The 16,177-nt window shown below is 43.7% G+C and overlaps 1 protein-coding gene across 2 annotated transcripts in view; it reads right to left on the reverse strand.

Moving 5' to 3' along the window:
• nop58 (NOP58 ribonucleoprotein homolog (yeast)) overlaps positions 1 to 16,177 on the reverse strand; it is a 31,177-nt gene that overhangs the window by 14,068 nt on the left and 932 nt on the right. Inside the window, exons 1-7 of one of the 2 annotated variants that reach the window (XM_052027066.1) lie at positions 15,173 to 15,248; positions 4,349 to 4,401; positions 3,637 to 3,780; positions 2,403 to 2,539; positions 2,002 to 2,066; positions 872 to 1,006; positions 159 to 304 (exon numbers count right to left, since the gene is read on the reverse strand). In XM_052027066.1, the coding sequence (XP_051883026.1) occupies positions 159 to 304; positions 872 to 1,006; positions 2,002 to 2,066; positions 2,403 to 2,539; positions 3,637 to 3,702 (549 nt within the window). In that variant the 5' untranslated portion in view covers positions 3,703 to 3,780; positions 4,349 to 4,401; positions 15,173 to 15,248. Of the gene's footprint in view, positions 1 to 158; positions 305 to 871; positions 1,007 to 2,001; positions 2,067 to 2,402; positions 2,540 to 3,636; positions 3,781 to 4,348; positions 4,402 to 15,172; positions 15,250 to 16,177 lie in introns of those variants that run through there. The other variant, XM_052027057.1, reaches the window with a different exon arrangement.

The following is a 16,177-nucleotide window of genomic DNA, read 5'->3' on the forward strand; positions in this document are numbered from 1 at the left end:
CTAGGAAGTGAGATTTGACCACTGAGTTGTTCTCAGTCCATGTCAAATGGCCAAATCACCTTGTAATTTCACTCTGCATCTAAGTTTTGTTCCTCTATGCTAAAATCACTCCTGCTTTAAGAGATAAATTAAAAAAATGTAACCAATTATACACCAACCTGATCACAAAGGTGTATGATGTGTTCAATGTCTTCATCAGACACCTCTGTTCCCATGGATATTTCAGCTGCAACTTTCACTGCACTTTCCACTTCCTCTGGTAAAATGTCTGAAAGATCTGTGGTAGCAGTATTTGTTCTGTTACCTGTTGAATGATAAACAATTAATTACTGCAAATAAGTTCAAAATTTCACTAAAGCAATCTTCAGAAATGTATAGCGAATGAAATGGCAAATATCAGGTTTGATTCTTGGTTCCTCCCATGTTAGTTTAGGTGAATGCTGGGGCACTATAGCATAAATATCTTTGGTTGAAAAGTTCATATGAGTATACCTCAAAGAAGATTGCACCTGTCTACATTGTCCATCATGGTTGAACAATATAACAACATTTCTGTCTCAATGATAACAAGGTGAAGAATAAACGCCTGGGAGATGAACCAGGCCAAGGAACCATCTATATAAAACAAAGTTGAAAAACCCAATATTTTGCTCACTGTATTTGAGGATATTGTGGTACAATTTTGTGTCTATTCACCACTTGTACACTAGCATTTTGCAAGATACTTAAAAGTCATGTGCTCAATGCATGAACTTGTGTAACACAAAGCTACTGAATACAGGATTGAATCCTAAATTCCCAATTGCAATCAAAGAAGCTTGGTCAGTCAAATTCCTGATGGAGTGCACGTTGCAGAAGAAAAAAATCTTACCCAATTTCTGGACACACTTGCAGTATGCCAAGTTATCAGTGACAGCTTTACCAAGTTCTGGGAAATGCCAGCCGTACCATTCTCTGCAGCGCATGATGTAATTGTTCAGCTCCTTGTCCAAATCATCCAGTAAAGCTACAGTCAAAAGGAATTTGGTGAGAGAGACCAAAACAGAATCTGCAGGCTACATGTCATTTATTTGAAACATTGATCCTTGTAAGACTTCATTATCTTTCTGCAAACATTTTCCTCACAGATAACGCATGAATAACTTTCACACTTTTATTGGCCACACCAACAATTGGACCACCACTCCCAGGAATACAAGCATCTCAAGAACAATATCCTATCCACTCTGGAAGCACTGACAAAAGATCAAAAAATCTAAAACCAAAACCAACCATGGCCAAAAATGAGAGCAAACGTTTTGTGGAGACACAAGAGACTGCAGTTGTTAGAATCTGGAACAACACATGAAGGCCTGGAGGAATTCAGTAGGTCAGATGGCATCTGTGGAGGGAAATGCACCGTTGATGTTTTGGGTCAAGACCCTTCACCAGTCCAGATGAAGGGTCTCAACCTGAAACACTGCCTGTCCATTTCCCTCCATCGATGCTACCTGACCCACAAATCTTTTATCGTTCCCTCACAGAACATGCCCCAAAAAGGAAATTTTCATCCACAGCTTCACATTATTTCATTACTTAACAAAACATTGCCATTAATTGTCGTTCCCCCTCTACCATTTTTCTCCGCATTTCACTTGACAATCTCTCATCTTGCTCATGAGTCCATGGATGTTGAACTTTACAGGATTCTTCCCAACTTGCATTGAAGCAATTTGGCCACCCAGTGCAGAACCCAATTACTCCATGTCTCTCTACAAAAATGACCACAGTTTCCTTCACCATTTGTACTCTCCTTGAAAGTATTTGGTAAAATAAGAGTCAGAATTAGAGATGGTAATAGTCATATTGTGAACAAAAATCTCTTTTTCCTTGAATTAGATTAGGTTTCCATCAGTTAAATTTTGTAACCCATAATCCAATAAATCATTGACATAGCATGAGCAATAGCAGTGCAAACACTTCATACTGTGATGCTAAAGCTGATTAGCTTCTTCAACTTACAGATTGCTTGCACAATCATGGTATCCACCTTATCAGGACTGAACTTCAGTTTGTAACGGGACAGACTGGAATGAAATAGTAAATGTACACATTATAACATATCTTCATCAACACTGACTGCAGGTTGTACATATTAAGTATACAAATTATGCAGACTATTGTGCCCAATGTAGGTTGCGCAGCGCTAGGTAATAAAAAATTCAGAAATAATTCACTTGAAAATCTCAAATCTTGCTCATGCAGTAGGATCCACCCATTTCATATTTAGGAAACAGCATTTTGCAGGCAAATACAGCCCCAAACTAATTAAGTGTAACCATGGCACTGTTTAACATTCACTGGACAAAGACCACAAAGCAGATGCAGATATATCTACTTTGGTACAGAGAAACCATACAGACCTATGCGCAAGACCAAGAGACATAGCGCTTATCTCACGAGGTGGTAAGCCAGCGATCAGCCCATTCATCTGTGTCCGGATTCCTCTCATCAACTCTGCAACAGTAGCATTGTGAATGCAACTCAGGTTAAGTTTGTCCTGCAAAACAAAAACATGGTCATTTAAAGTGTTTCCCCCCCCCTCCATTCAAGCATTCTGAAACTCAAACTCCCACATACCTTGCAACTTTGTAAGATAAGAGCACATATTTTCTCTGTTAAGTTTGTATTTTAATTCATGCCTTTATTATCAGCAGCATTGCATCATTTAAGTTGTAATACATCATTGTTTATTTTACTAGAAAAATTAAAACACTACTCTTCAAATATTGGTCCAATAATATTTCTTCATTTAATAGTAAATTCATACAAGAACATTGTCAAGTGTGCCCCGTTAAAACGTAATAGGAATGCTGCAATGTTATGACGCGAAGAGTCATCAAGTTAAATGACACACTAGTTACCTAGCTGCCTTTTGTCCTCTTAGTCACTTAAACTTGCTAACAATTGTGCTTGTTAACAATTGTGCCAATAACACAGATTAACTGAAAACAGGTCATTACAATTTTGCAATTATTTACAGTCAGCCATCCACAAGATCGACTGAAACAACAATCTATTCATTGAACAGTAATGATCGTCGAGTAAGCATTTTAGAACTTTGTACACCATTTCCAGTCAACCTGTTGGAGGAAAGATTACACAGACTGACCTGGACTGGCAAATCCAGACAATAAAGTTCAAACCTATGGCCTGAACTAAATTCCCAAAACCAGTCTTTGAGAAAAGTGGGAACAGAAAACAAGTACAAGGGCAGTAATGGCTTGAGAAAACAAACTCTTAGATACATCAATGAAATACACCAACTCAATGTACACTATACTATCTCAAAGGTTATAGATTCCGCACAGCTGAAGCAGAATTTAAAAAAAACATGGAAAATCCTGTCTGTTTCCCCTTGTACACATGCTTTTGCATTTTGTATTCAGTGGACCTGTTCAATACATACACTGACAATGAACGTTAACTATCTAAATTTTAGATGAGCAATTTGAGAAGAGATGGTGTTGCATCAGTTCCTATATTTAGCATAAATGAATAAAAGACTGCAGACAGCAGAGAAAAAGAATATTAATTTCTTGGTTTGTTCATTACACTTGATAGTTTTAATGGGCTATATAACCAAAACAGAAATACCGAGTTAGAGCTTCCATACTTTGATGACGCCCCCAAGTTTGGCATCCGCAACAGCCAGCTGCTCATGAGCTTCCTTTGCAGCAATCTTCTTCAGCACTTTCTTTAGGCCTTTACTAAGCTTACCTTCCACGAGGGCGGTAGCAGCTAAAAGAAAGGAAGTCATGATTAAAGAATTGCCAAGCAAATCACAGCAGCAATAAACAATTTTTAAAAGCTCAGAATGTACAGATACCCTCATTTCCCAGCCACAAGCTTCCTTGGTCTCTGCAATTTTACTACTTTCTCCAACCCCATCTGTTACAATATATATCCCAATTCAACATCCCACCACACTACTCCAAAACAGTTTTCCAGCACCTTAAACGGTTGAACTCCTTGGCTTCTTTCAAATACAACCTACAAGCTCATGAAAGTCAATTATGACACAATTCTCACTACTACTTGCTTAATTCTTCCATACGAAAATGGCCTACATGAAGGTCACCAGGGAATTGGAGCCCAGATGAAGTTATTTTCTCATTTCTGGAGAATTACTAACTCAGGATGTTATTACAATAGAAGGCCTTCTTCTATGCACTGCTTCATTCCCAGCAGGAACATTCAGAGTTGAGATCTTAAAATGTGGGAATCATAACTTAATTCAAGTGAACATCTTACTCAGACACTCTGCAACTGAGTGCTTTTGGATAAAAATGGTTCAAAAGTTCCATACCTGCAAGAGCTTCTGTGGTATCTTGAAATTTTTCAAAATGTTTTAGCTTTACACTGCAGATAAAAAGATAAAAATATGAAATGCTGCATCTTCTAACCAGGGGATAACAGAGAGGATGGATCAGGGCAATGTTTTTGAAGTACACTACAGGGATTTCAGCAGGACCAAATGAGAATGTCAATCAAGTAAAAGCCCATGGAATGTAAGGGAGAGTGGCAAATTACAGCCAAAATTTTCTCAATGGTGGAAAACAGTGTTTTTGTGACTGGAATGCCGTTACCTGTGCACGTCCAGGAGGCTCAGTACTCAACCCCTTGCTGTTTGTAAAACAAATTAATGATTTAGAACTAAATGAAAGACACACTACAGTGGTTTGCAGATCATATAAAAATTAGCTGCATGGCACTGAGGAAAACCTTAGATTGCAGGATGGCTCACTGGTTGGGCAGAAAATGACAAATGGAATTTAATCTGAAGCGTAATATATTTGGGGTGCAAAAGGCAAGGGAATATACAATAAACAGTAAGGATTTGGAAGAGTGTAGAGGAACTGAGATGTTATAGCCATAACAGAAACATGGCTGAGAGAAGGGCAGGACTGGCAGCTCAATATTCCAGGATACAGATGCTACAGGTGTGACAGAGGTACAGGTAAGCAAGGAGGGGTTGCTGCCTTTTTGATAAGGGAGGACATAACAGCAGTACTTAGGGATGACATTCTTGGGGGAATCACCCAGTGAGACCATATGGGTAGAACTTAGGAACAAGAAGGGGTCACTCTTAGTAGAGCTGCATTATAGACCCCCAACAGTCAGCAGGAACTTGTGGAGCAGGTGTGCAGAGAAATTACTCATAGTTGTAGGAAAAATAGGGTTGTATCAGTGGGAGATTTTAATTTCCCTGGCATTGACTGGACTACCCAGAGTGTTAAAGGCCTGGATGGGGTGGAATTTGTGAAGCGTGTTCAGGAAAGTTTCCTGAGTCAGTGTATGGACGGCCCTACCCAGGAGGGTGCAATACTGGCCCTTCTCTTAGGGAAAAAGGCTTCGGTTCGGAGGACTTCGGAGCAGCTAAGTGTTTTCTCTGTTTATCACTTTTATTAGGGTTTTTGGGTGTAAGGGTTAGTTTTTGTTAGGGTTTTTAGTGTAAGGTTTAGATTTTTTAATAAGTTTTTTAAGTAGTCGAGTGGGGGCTGGACTGCGCAGGCGCGGCGCGGGCAGCTTAAAAAGGAGAGAAAAAAAAACTTGGGAGGACTCGGGCTTCGGTTCGGAGGACTTCGGAGCAGCTAAGTGTTTTCTCTGTTTATCACTTTTATTAGGGTTTTTGGGTGTAAGGGTTAGTTTTTGTTAGGGTTTTCAGTGTAAGGTTTAGATTTTTTAATAAGTTTTTTAAGTAGTCGAGTGGGGGCTGGACTGCGCAGGCAGCTTAAAAAGCAAACAGCCTAGAGAGCGGGCAGCAGAGTGAGTGGCAGCAGAGTGTTCTGGGCTTTGGCTCAAGGGGCTTCGGCGTGAAGGGGCAAGGAGGGTAAGTAGCTGGTAAGTAGGTAAAGGTTTAGCTTTTGGTCATTATAGATTTGTAGGTGGGACTAACTAGGGAAAAAAGAAAGGTAGTCAGATGGAGGACATGGTGGTGTGCTGCAGCTGTTTGATGTGGGAACTCGTGGACCTTGTTGCGGTCCAAGATGGCCACATCTGCAGTAAGTGCTTGAGGCTGGACGAACTTCGGCTCAGAGTTGATGAGCTGGAGTCGCAGCTACAAACACTGCGCAGCATAAGGGAGGGAGAGAGTTATGTAGACACGGTGCATCAGGTGACAGTCACCCCCCTTAGGGTAGGTACATCTGAGGTTCAGGAGGCAGATAGAATGGTGACGGTCAGGGGAGGGAAGAGGAAGAAGAAGTCAGTCAGGCAGACAGGACAGAGAGCCCCGGAGGCTGTTCCCCTCAGTAACAAGTTTTCTACCTTGGAAGCTGTTGAGGGGGATGACCTGCAAGGGCCTAGCTGCAGTTACCAGGTCTCTGGCACTGGGGCTGGTACTGCTGCTCAGAAGGGAAAGGTGGGAAAGAGACATGCGGTAGTGATAGGGGACTCGATAGTCAGGGAAACAGACAGGAGGTTCTGTGGCAGTGAGCATGAATCCCGGATGGTATGTTGCCTCCCAGGTGCCAGGGTCAGGGATGTCACTGATCGGGTCCACAGAATTCTTGAGTAGGAGGGAGAGCAGCCAGAAGTTGTGGTCCATATTGGCACCAATGACATAGGTAGGAAGGGGGATGAGGTCCTGAAGAGTGAGTTCAGGGAGCTAGGCAGAAAATTGAGGAACAGGACCTCAAGGGTAGCAATCTCGGGATTGCTGCCAGTGCCACGTGATAGTGAAGGTAGGAATAGAAGGAGGTGGCAGATAAATGTGTGGCTGAGAAGTTGGTGCAGGAGGGAGGGTTTTAGATTTCTGGATCATTGGGATCTCTTTTCGGGAAGGTGGGACCTGTACAGAGAGGACGGGTTACACCCGAACCAGAAGGGGGCCAATATCCTTGCGGCGAGATTTGCTAAGGTGGTACAGGAGGGTTTAAACTAGTTTGTGAGGGGGAAGGGAACCGGAGGAGTAGGTCAGAGGAAGAAGGGAATGGGGAAAAGTTAGATCAAACAGGCAGAGAGGCTTTGGGGAAGGAGAAGCAGAATACAGGCTGTAAAAGTAGTAAGGTAGATGGACTGAAGTGTGTTTACTTAAATGCAAGAAGTGTCAGGAATAAGGGGGATGAACTGAGGGCTTGAATAAGTATGGGGGACTATGATATCGTGGCTATTACTGAGACGTGGCTGACGTCAGGAGAGGAGTGGATATTGAATATTCCTGGTTTTCGATGTTTTAAGAGGGATAGGGAAGGGGGAGAAGAGGTGGAGATACTGGTCAGGGACACTGTTACGGCTGTGGAAAAGATGGATGTTGTAGAAGGATCATCTCTAGAGTCCGTATGGGTGGAGTTAAGGAACAAGAAAGGAGCAGTTACTCTACTAGGAGTATTCTGTAGGCCCCCCGGTAGCAGTAGAGATATAGAGGAGCAGATTGGCAGGCAGTGTTTGGAGAGAAGCAGAAATAACAGGGTTGTTATAATGGGAGACTTCAACTTCCCAAATATAGACTGGAACCTGCTTAGTGCCAAAGGTTTAGATGGGACAGAATTTGTTAAATGTGTCCAGGAGGGATTCCTGACGCAGTATGTTGACGGGCCGACTAGAGGGAATGCCATGCTAGATCTAGTTTTAGGAAATGAACGGGGACAGGTGAAGGATCTATTGGTGGGTGAGCATTTGGGGGACAGTGACCATTGCTCCATAATCTTTAAAATTGTCATGGACAGGGACAGGTGCAGAGGGGACAAGAGGTTTTTCAATTGGGGAAGGGCTAACTACGAGGCTATAAGGAGAGAACTTGGGAGTGTAAATTGGGATGTCCTTTTTGAAGGAAAATGTACCATGGGGATGTGGTCGATATTCAGGGATCTTATGCAGGATGTTAGGGATAAATATGTCCCGGTGAGGCAGAGAAGGAATGGCGTGGTGAAGGAACCATGGGTGACGAGAGAGGTGGAACGACTTGTTAGGGAGAAGAAGGTAACATATGTGAGGTATAAGCAGCAAGGTTCAGACAGGGCCCGTGAGGAATATAAGGTAGCGAGGAAGGAACTTAAGAAAGGGCTGAGGAGAGCTAGAAGGGGACATGAAAAGGCTTTGGCTAGTAGGGTTAAGGAAAATCCCAAGGCCTTTTTCAAGTACGTGAAGGGTAGGAGGATGGTTAGGGTGAAGGTAGGTCCGATTAAGGACAAAGGTGGGAGAATTTGCCTGGAGGCGGCGGAAGTGGGAGAAGTTCTGAATGAGTACTTCTCTTCGGTATTCACCAGGGAGAGGGGTCTTGATGATGCGGAAGGGAGTGCCGGTAGGGGTAATGTTCTCGAGGTTGTTGATATCAAGAGAGAGGATGTGTTGAAGTCGTTAAATAATATTAAGACAGATAAATCTCCGGGGCCTGACGGGATTTTCCCCAGGCTGCTTCGAGAGGCTAGGGAGGAGATTGCTGAACCGCTGGTAAGGATCTTTGAGTCCTCGTTGTCTACGGGGGTGGTGCCGGAGGATTGGAGGATTGCGAATGTGGTCCCCTTGTTCAAAAAAGGTAATAGGAATAGGCCAGGGAATTATAGACCGGTGAGTCTCACGTCTGTGGTGGGTAAGCTGTTAGAAAGGATTCTAAGGGATAGGATTTATGAACACCTAGAGAATCATGGACTGATTAGGGACAGCCAGCATGGCTTTGTGAAGGGAAGATCTTGCCTCACAAGCCTGATAGGGTTCTTTGAGGAGGTGACCAGGAAGATTGATGAGGGCACTGTGGTGGATGTGGTTTACATGGATTTTAGTAAGGCATTTGATAAGGTTCCTCATGGTAGGCTTCTTCAGAAGGTCAGAGGCCGAGGGATCCAAGGAAGCTTGGCTGTGTGGATTAGGAATTGGCTTGCATGTAGAAAGCAGAGGGTTGTGGTGGAAGGAGTGCCCTCGGATTGGAAGGCAGTGACTAGTGGTGTCCCGCAGGGATCGGTTCTGGGACCTCTACTTTTTGTGATATTTATAGATGACTTAGATGAGGGGGTAGAAGGCTGGGTTAGTAAGTTTGCGGACGACACTAAGATCGGCGGTGTTGTGGATAGTGTGGAGGGCTGTCGGAGCTTACAGAGGGATAGTGATAGGATGCAGAGCTGGGCTGACAAGTGGCAGATGGAGTTCAATCCGGAGAAGTGTGAGGTGGTACACTTTGGAAGGACAAACTCCAGGGCAGAGTACAGGGTAAACGGCAAGGTACTTGGCAGTGTGGAGGAGCAGAGGGATCTGGGGGTTCATATTCACAGGTCGTTGAAAGTTGCCTCACAGGTGGAAAGAGCAGTTAAGAAGGCCAATGGGATGTTGGCTTTCATAAGTCGCGGGATTGAGTTTAAGAGCCGCGAGGTTATGATGCAGCTTTACAAAACTCTAGTTAGGCCACATTTAGAGTACTGTGTTCAGTTCTGGTCACCTCATTATAGGAAGGATGTGGAGGCATTGGAGAGGGTGCAGAGGAGATTTACCAGGATGCTGCCTGGATTGGAGGGTATTGAATATGAGGAGAGGCTTAAGGTGCTAGGGCTTTATTCACTGGAAAGGAGGATGAGAGGAGACATGATAGAGGTATATAAAATATTGAGAAGAATAGATAGAGTAGACAGTCAGCGCCTCCTTCCCAGGTCACCAATGCTCAAGACGAGAGGTCATGGCTTTAAGGTTATGGGTGGGAGGTTCAGGGGAGATGTCAGAGGGAGGTTTTTCACCCAGAGAGTGGTTGGTGCATGGAATGCACTGCCTGGGGTGGTGGTGGAGGCAGATACATTGGACAGGTTCAAGAGCTTGTTGGATAGGCATATGGAGGAACGTGAGATAGAGGGATATGCGGGAGGAAGGGGTTAGGTGGTGTGAGGGTGGTCTGATGGACGGCACGACACGGTGGGCTGAAGGGCCTGTTTTGTGCTGTATGGTTCTATGGTTTTTTTGGTTCTATGGCAGGTAACTGAAGTGGCCATCAGGGAGCACTTTGGCTCCAGTGACCATAATTCTATTAGTTTTAAGATAGTAATGGAAAAGGATAGGACAAGTCCACAGGTTAGGGTCCTGAACTGGAGCAGGGCTAATTTTAGGGGGAATTAGGCAGGATCTAGCAGAGGTCAATTGGGTGAGCCTGTTTGAAGGAAAAGGAACGAATAGCAAGTGGGAGGCTTTTAAGAGTGTGATATCAAGAGTCCAGGAGCAGAATGTTCCTGTTAGGGTGAAGGGTAAACCTGGCAAGTTTAGGGAACCTTGGCTGACGAGATATTGAGGCTCTGGTCAAGAAAAAGGAAGCAGACATTGGTTTTAGGAGGTTGGGGATGAGTAAATGCCTTGATGACTATAAAAAGATTGAGAGTACTCGAGAAAAATCAGGAGGGCAAAGAGAGGGTATGAGATGGACCTGGAAGGCAAAGTTAAAGGAAAAATCCCAAGAGGTTCTATGGCTATATAAAGTGTAAAAGGGTGGCCAGGGAGAAAGTAGGTCCCCTTTAAGCTGCAGGAGATAGGTGGGATTTTTAACAAATATTTCTCCTGTGCTTACTGAGGAGAAAATCATGGTTGCTCAAGAGGGAAACAGCGGAGATGATTTAGAGAACATTCCTCATTACCAGGGAGAAGGTATTTGCAGCCTTACAGAGCATTAAGGTGGATAAAACTCCAGGATCTGACCGAGTGTATCCTTGAACTTTGCGGGAGGCTAGAGAAGTTGTGGAGGCCCTTGTGGAGATATTTGCTTCATCGTTAGCCACTAGTGAAGTTCCTGAAGACTGAAAGATGGCTAATGTTGTTCCGTTGTTCAAGGGTAGCAAGGACAAGCCAGGGAACTACAGGCCAGTTAGCCTGACATCAGTTGTGGGGAAGTTACGGGGGGAATTTTGAGGGATAGGATCTACCAGCATTTGGATAGACAGAGTCTAATTAGGAGTCAGCATGAAGGCCGTGCTTGACAAACCTTTCAGAGTTTTTTTGAGTGGGTAACCAAAAAGGAAATGAGGGTGGGGAAGGGGATGTTGTCTATTTGGACTTTAAGAAGGCCTTCGATGAGGTCCCACATGGTAGGCTGATCTGGAATGTTAGGTCCCATGGAATCCAGGGAGAGCTCGATAGGTGGATTCAAAATTGGCTCAGAAATAGGAAGCAGAGGGTGGTGGTTGAAGGTTGTTTCTCGGAATGGAGGCCGGTGACTAGTGGTGTGCTGCAAGGATCGGAGTTGGGACCTTTGTTATTTACATAAATAAATTGGATATGAATGCACAAGACTCGATCAGTAATTTTGCAAATGACACAAAATTAGGTGTTGTTGATAATGAAGAAGGTTATCATAGATTACAGGGGACCTTGATCAGTTAGGGAAGTGGGCAAAGGAGTGGCAAATGGATTTCAATACAATGTGAGGTGATGCGTTTTGGAAAGTCAAACTTGTCCTCTGAATGGTTGGGCACTAGGGAATGTAATGGAACAGAGGGACCTAGGAGTGCAAGTGTTTAGTCTGTTGAAAGTGGCATCACAGGGAGACAGGGTGGTGAAAAAAGGCGTTTAGTACACTGGTCTTCATCAGTCAGGGCATTCGGACAGGTGTTGTCATTGTACAAGTCATTGGTGAGGCCACACTTGGAGTACTGTGTACAGTTTTGGTCACCCTGTGATAGGAAAGATGTGGTTAAACTGGAAAGAGTGCAGAGAAGATGTACGATGATGTTGCCAGAATTAAAGGGCCCAAAGTTACAGCGAGAGGTTGGCCAGGCTAGGTCTTTATTCCTTGGAGCGTAGGATAATGAGGGGTGATCTTATAGAGATTTATAAAATGAGGGGCAAAGATAAGGTGGATGGTAGCAGTCTTTTTCCCAGGGTGGGGGAGTCCAAAACCAGGGGTCATAGATTTAGGGTGAGAGGGGAACAATTTAAAGGAGACCGGAGGGGCAACTTTTTCATGTAGAGGGCATTGAGTATATGGAATGAGCTGCCAGAGGAAGTGGCTGAGGTAGGTGAATACTATCATTCGAGCAGCACTTGGATAGGTACATGCAGGGGCAAGGCTTCGAAGGAATGCAGGAAATTGGGATGAGATGGGTGGGCACCATGGTTGGCATGAACTCATTAGGCCAAAGGGCCTGTATCCATGCTGTATCCATGACCCAATAACAGAGTAATTTGAGTGCACACCCACAGATCCTTAAAGCTAGCTGGCCAAGTAAAAAAGATGGTTGAATGTGGAACATGGAATGGTTTCCTTGATTAACTGAGGCATAAAACATGTCAGCAGGAAAGGTATACTAGAACTGTATACAACGTTAACCAGACCAAAGCTTAAGTGCTAGTCACAATACTACAATCTTTCTGATTACTACCCACCTTCCTCCCTGTTAATGAATCAGTGTCCCTCAATGCTGACTAAATTTAGAAGCAACAATGAATGTATCAAGAGCATGGAATGGATTCTGGGTGTACTTCAATGTCCATCACCGATTGGACATATAGGGCACTATGTCGGGTAGAACAGTGGTGCTGCTGGTGACCTGGGAGAAAACGAATGGGACAGATTTGATAGCTCAAAACTGCTATTGTGAGGTCCCATGGACCATAAGAAACAGCACAAAGGAAACCTCCTGGCCCAACCGTCACTCTACTATCAAGTCAGGGGATCAACTCTGATTCAATGAGACCAAAAGGATATGCTAGAAGCAACACCATGACATCCAAAAAGGAGATGACCATCTGTAGTTGTGTGCAAAGATAGCAGAAAAAACATGCAATGGACAAAACTAAGTTAGCCCTCAGCTCTGCAATCCTGCCACATCTCATCTTGACTGGCGGTGGACCAGTATACAATAAGTGTGAAGATATACACTTTGGAAGATCAAATTTGGAGGCAGAATACAAAGTTAATGGCAGGACTTTTAACTGTGTGGAGAAACAGAGGGATCTTGGGGTTCACATCCATAGATCCCTCAAGGTTGCCATGCAGATCGATAGGTTGTTAAGGCGGCGTATGGTGTGTTGGCCTTCATTAGTCAGGGTATTAAGTTTGAGGTAATGTTGCAACTCTATAGAACTCTGGTTAGATCACAATTGGCATAGCATGTTCAGTTCTGGTCACCTCATTATAGAAAGGAAGCGGAAGCTTTAGAAAGGGTGCAGAAGAGATTTACCAGGACGCTGCCTGGATTGGGGAACATGTTTTATGAAGATAGGCTGAGTGAGCTAGGGCTTTTTTTCTTTGAGCGGAGGAGGATGAGAGGTGACTTGATAGAGGTGTACAAGATGATAAGAGACATAGATCGAGTGGACAGTCAGAGACGTTTTCCCAAGGCAAAAATGGCTAACACAAGGGGGTGTAGCGACTCACCGCACCAGCATCGAACCGGCTCCTAACATCATGAACGTCGTCGGAGGTCCCGATCCAAGATGGCGCGGGGCCCTCCTCCTTCCCTATCGTTGGGCTAGGAAAGCCCGCGCGCGGGAAGGTCAGGTGACCCACGCGTGACGTCAGTGCCGGAAGTTTTGGGATATTAAAGGCGCCTGTCGTTCATTCGACTTCTGATTTCCAACCAGTGACTCTGTGTCTTCATTTTGTAGTGTGTAGCTAGCCGCTACAGGGCATAATTTTAAGGTGACTTGAGGAAGGTATAAGGGGGATGTTAGAGGTAAGGTTTCTTTTTAAAACACAGAGTGGTGGGTGCGTGGAACGCACTGCTGGCAGAGGTTGTGGGGCAGGTACGTTAGTGACGTTTAGATAGCTACATGAATGATAGAAAAATGGAGGGCTATGTGGGAGGGAAGGGCTAGGTTGATAATAGAGCAGGATAAAATGCCGGCACAACATCGTGGGCCAAAGGGCCTTTACTGTAATGTTCTGTGCTCTATGTTCTAATAACATAACAGTACGCAACAAACACTATATATACTATGGTGGGGGCAACCATGCAAGTGCTAGATACAAAGGTGAAATACTGCAACCATGTTCAGCCAGAAGTGCCAAATGGACGATCCATCCTGACTTTCACCACCAGTTATTCGGCTTCAAACAATTCTATTCACACCCCTTGATGTCAAGAAACAGCTGAGCACAATGGTTAAAGCAAAGGCCATGCAAGGAACCAGACAATATGTTGATTGCCACGCTAAATACCTGTGTACCAGAATTAGCTGTGCCTCAAATAAAGATGTTACAGCACAGTTAGAACATTGCCACCTACCCAAAAATGTGGAAAGCCATTTACAAAAAACAGGACAAAGCCAATCCAGCTAGTTAATACCCAGTACACTCTCAAAGTGCTGGAAATTTATTGACACCAATCATGCAGCACTTATTTGCCAATAACCTGCTCAGAAGGGCCCAATTTGCATTTCCTCAGGACCTCAAGGCTCCATGACTCATTGACCAAAGAGATGAACTCCAGAGGAGAATCATTAGCAACTGCCCTTGATATACATGCAGCATTTAACCGAGAGAGTGCTGATTAAATTGAAGTCAATGGGCATCGAGGAGAAAGCAACTCCAAAGATTAATCAAACACAAAGGAAAATGGATTTGCTTATTAGTAGTCAATCATTCCAGCCCCAACAAATCACTGCAGGAATCCTGAGGGCAACAAGACAGAGTCTAATCACCTCCCAAGTCTTAACTATCAACAACGTGGAGAGCTACAATTAAACAGATACTCAAGCAAACCAGCCACGTGAATAGTGGCTACAATAGCAGATCAGAGGCTAGGTATCCTATTGCAAGTAACAGCTCTTGACACCCAAACCCTTTTTACTATCTACAAAGCACAAGCCAGAAGTGCGATGGAATATTCTCCAATTGCCTGGCTGAACACAGCTTGAGCACAGTGGGGATATTCCCAATGAGTCAAATGCACAGTTGACATGTCCATGCTGACAAGATTACTTACATGAAAGAACCCATGTGGTAACGTGACTGAGATATCAATTTCTGTTTTTGACAATAATTGCCAAGGCAAGTTTTACAGTTACAGATCACTCACACAGGACTTTTCTTAAAACTTGATAACAACACTGAGAACCAATTGAAGAACTGACTTTTCACTGCCAATACCCATACATTAATACCACAGTGATTTACTTGACCTGACAAAGCAGATCTATGATTCAGATGGCCGGGAATGCTGAAGTATTTGGAAAAAAAAAGTTTTAACAGGCATGATTACTTCAATAAGTTAAAATAGCTTACAATTTATTTGCTTTTTCTGCTGTTTCAAACTCCCGCCATAAATTGTCCACTTCACGGAGTTTATTTTCATCTAGGACCTGTGGTTTGGAGAAAATAAATTCCAAGGACATTAGTTCAGTGTTGTTGATCAGAACATCAAACTCCCCAAATTTTTGCAGCCTTCAGCCATAGAAGATAAAATATATGCAGAGGTTCAAACAGCTAATATATTGGTCAGATGGAATACTCTCCAAGTTTAGTGGGCTGTTAACTGCAAACGCGTCAGCGGAAGGGCAGCACTTTTCATTATCGTGTGGAGGGAACCTTATGCTTGACCAATTTACCAGCCTTCCTGAAGTTACATGTACTACATGTAAAGGGGACTGGTGGATGTACTGTACTCGTGGTATGGAAGATGACACATTGGCAGGAAACAATAGGCATAAATGGACTTTCTGGTAGGCAAGAAAGAGTGCCACAGGGATAGCAGTGTTGGTGCCTGACCTTTACACAATTTGTGTTGATGACTTGGATGAAGACTCATAGTATCATACAGCATGGAAAGAGGACTTTTGCCCCACCTAATCCCTGCTGACAACCAAGTAGCAATTTACACTAATCCCATTTTTATTTCCCCAAATTACTATCAACTCCCATCATATTCTACCGCTTGCTTGCACAGTATGGGTAATTTAGTGGCCAATTAATTCACCAATCTCCATCTTTTGGATCTCTGGGATATGGGAAGAAACCTGTTGCATCCGGCAAAAGGCAGGGAAGGTGGCAAACCACATGGTTACAAGGAGAACATGCAAATTCCACAGAAGGCACCAGACATCAAGACAATGGCTATGAATCAGCAACTCTACTACTTGTGTCACTGGTATTGAAAATATGGATTTTAAATTCGCTGATAACACAAAGATAGGTAGGAAACTGAATTGCAAAACCAAAGGGAGAGGGCCAGGTTAAATGAGGGACCCAAGATCTAGCAAATTGAATGGAATGTGACAACATTTTAATTCC

This window comes from Pristis pectinata, chromosome 1 (assembly GCF_009764475.1).
Source record: "Pristis pectinata isolate sPriPec2 chromosome 1, sPriPec2.1.pri, whole genome shotgun sequence".
Lineage (NCBI taxonomy): Eukaryota > Metazoa > Chordata > Chondrichthyes > Rhinopristiformes > Pristidae > Pristis > Pristis pectinata.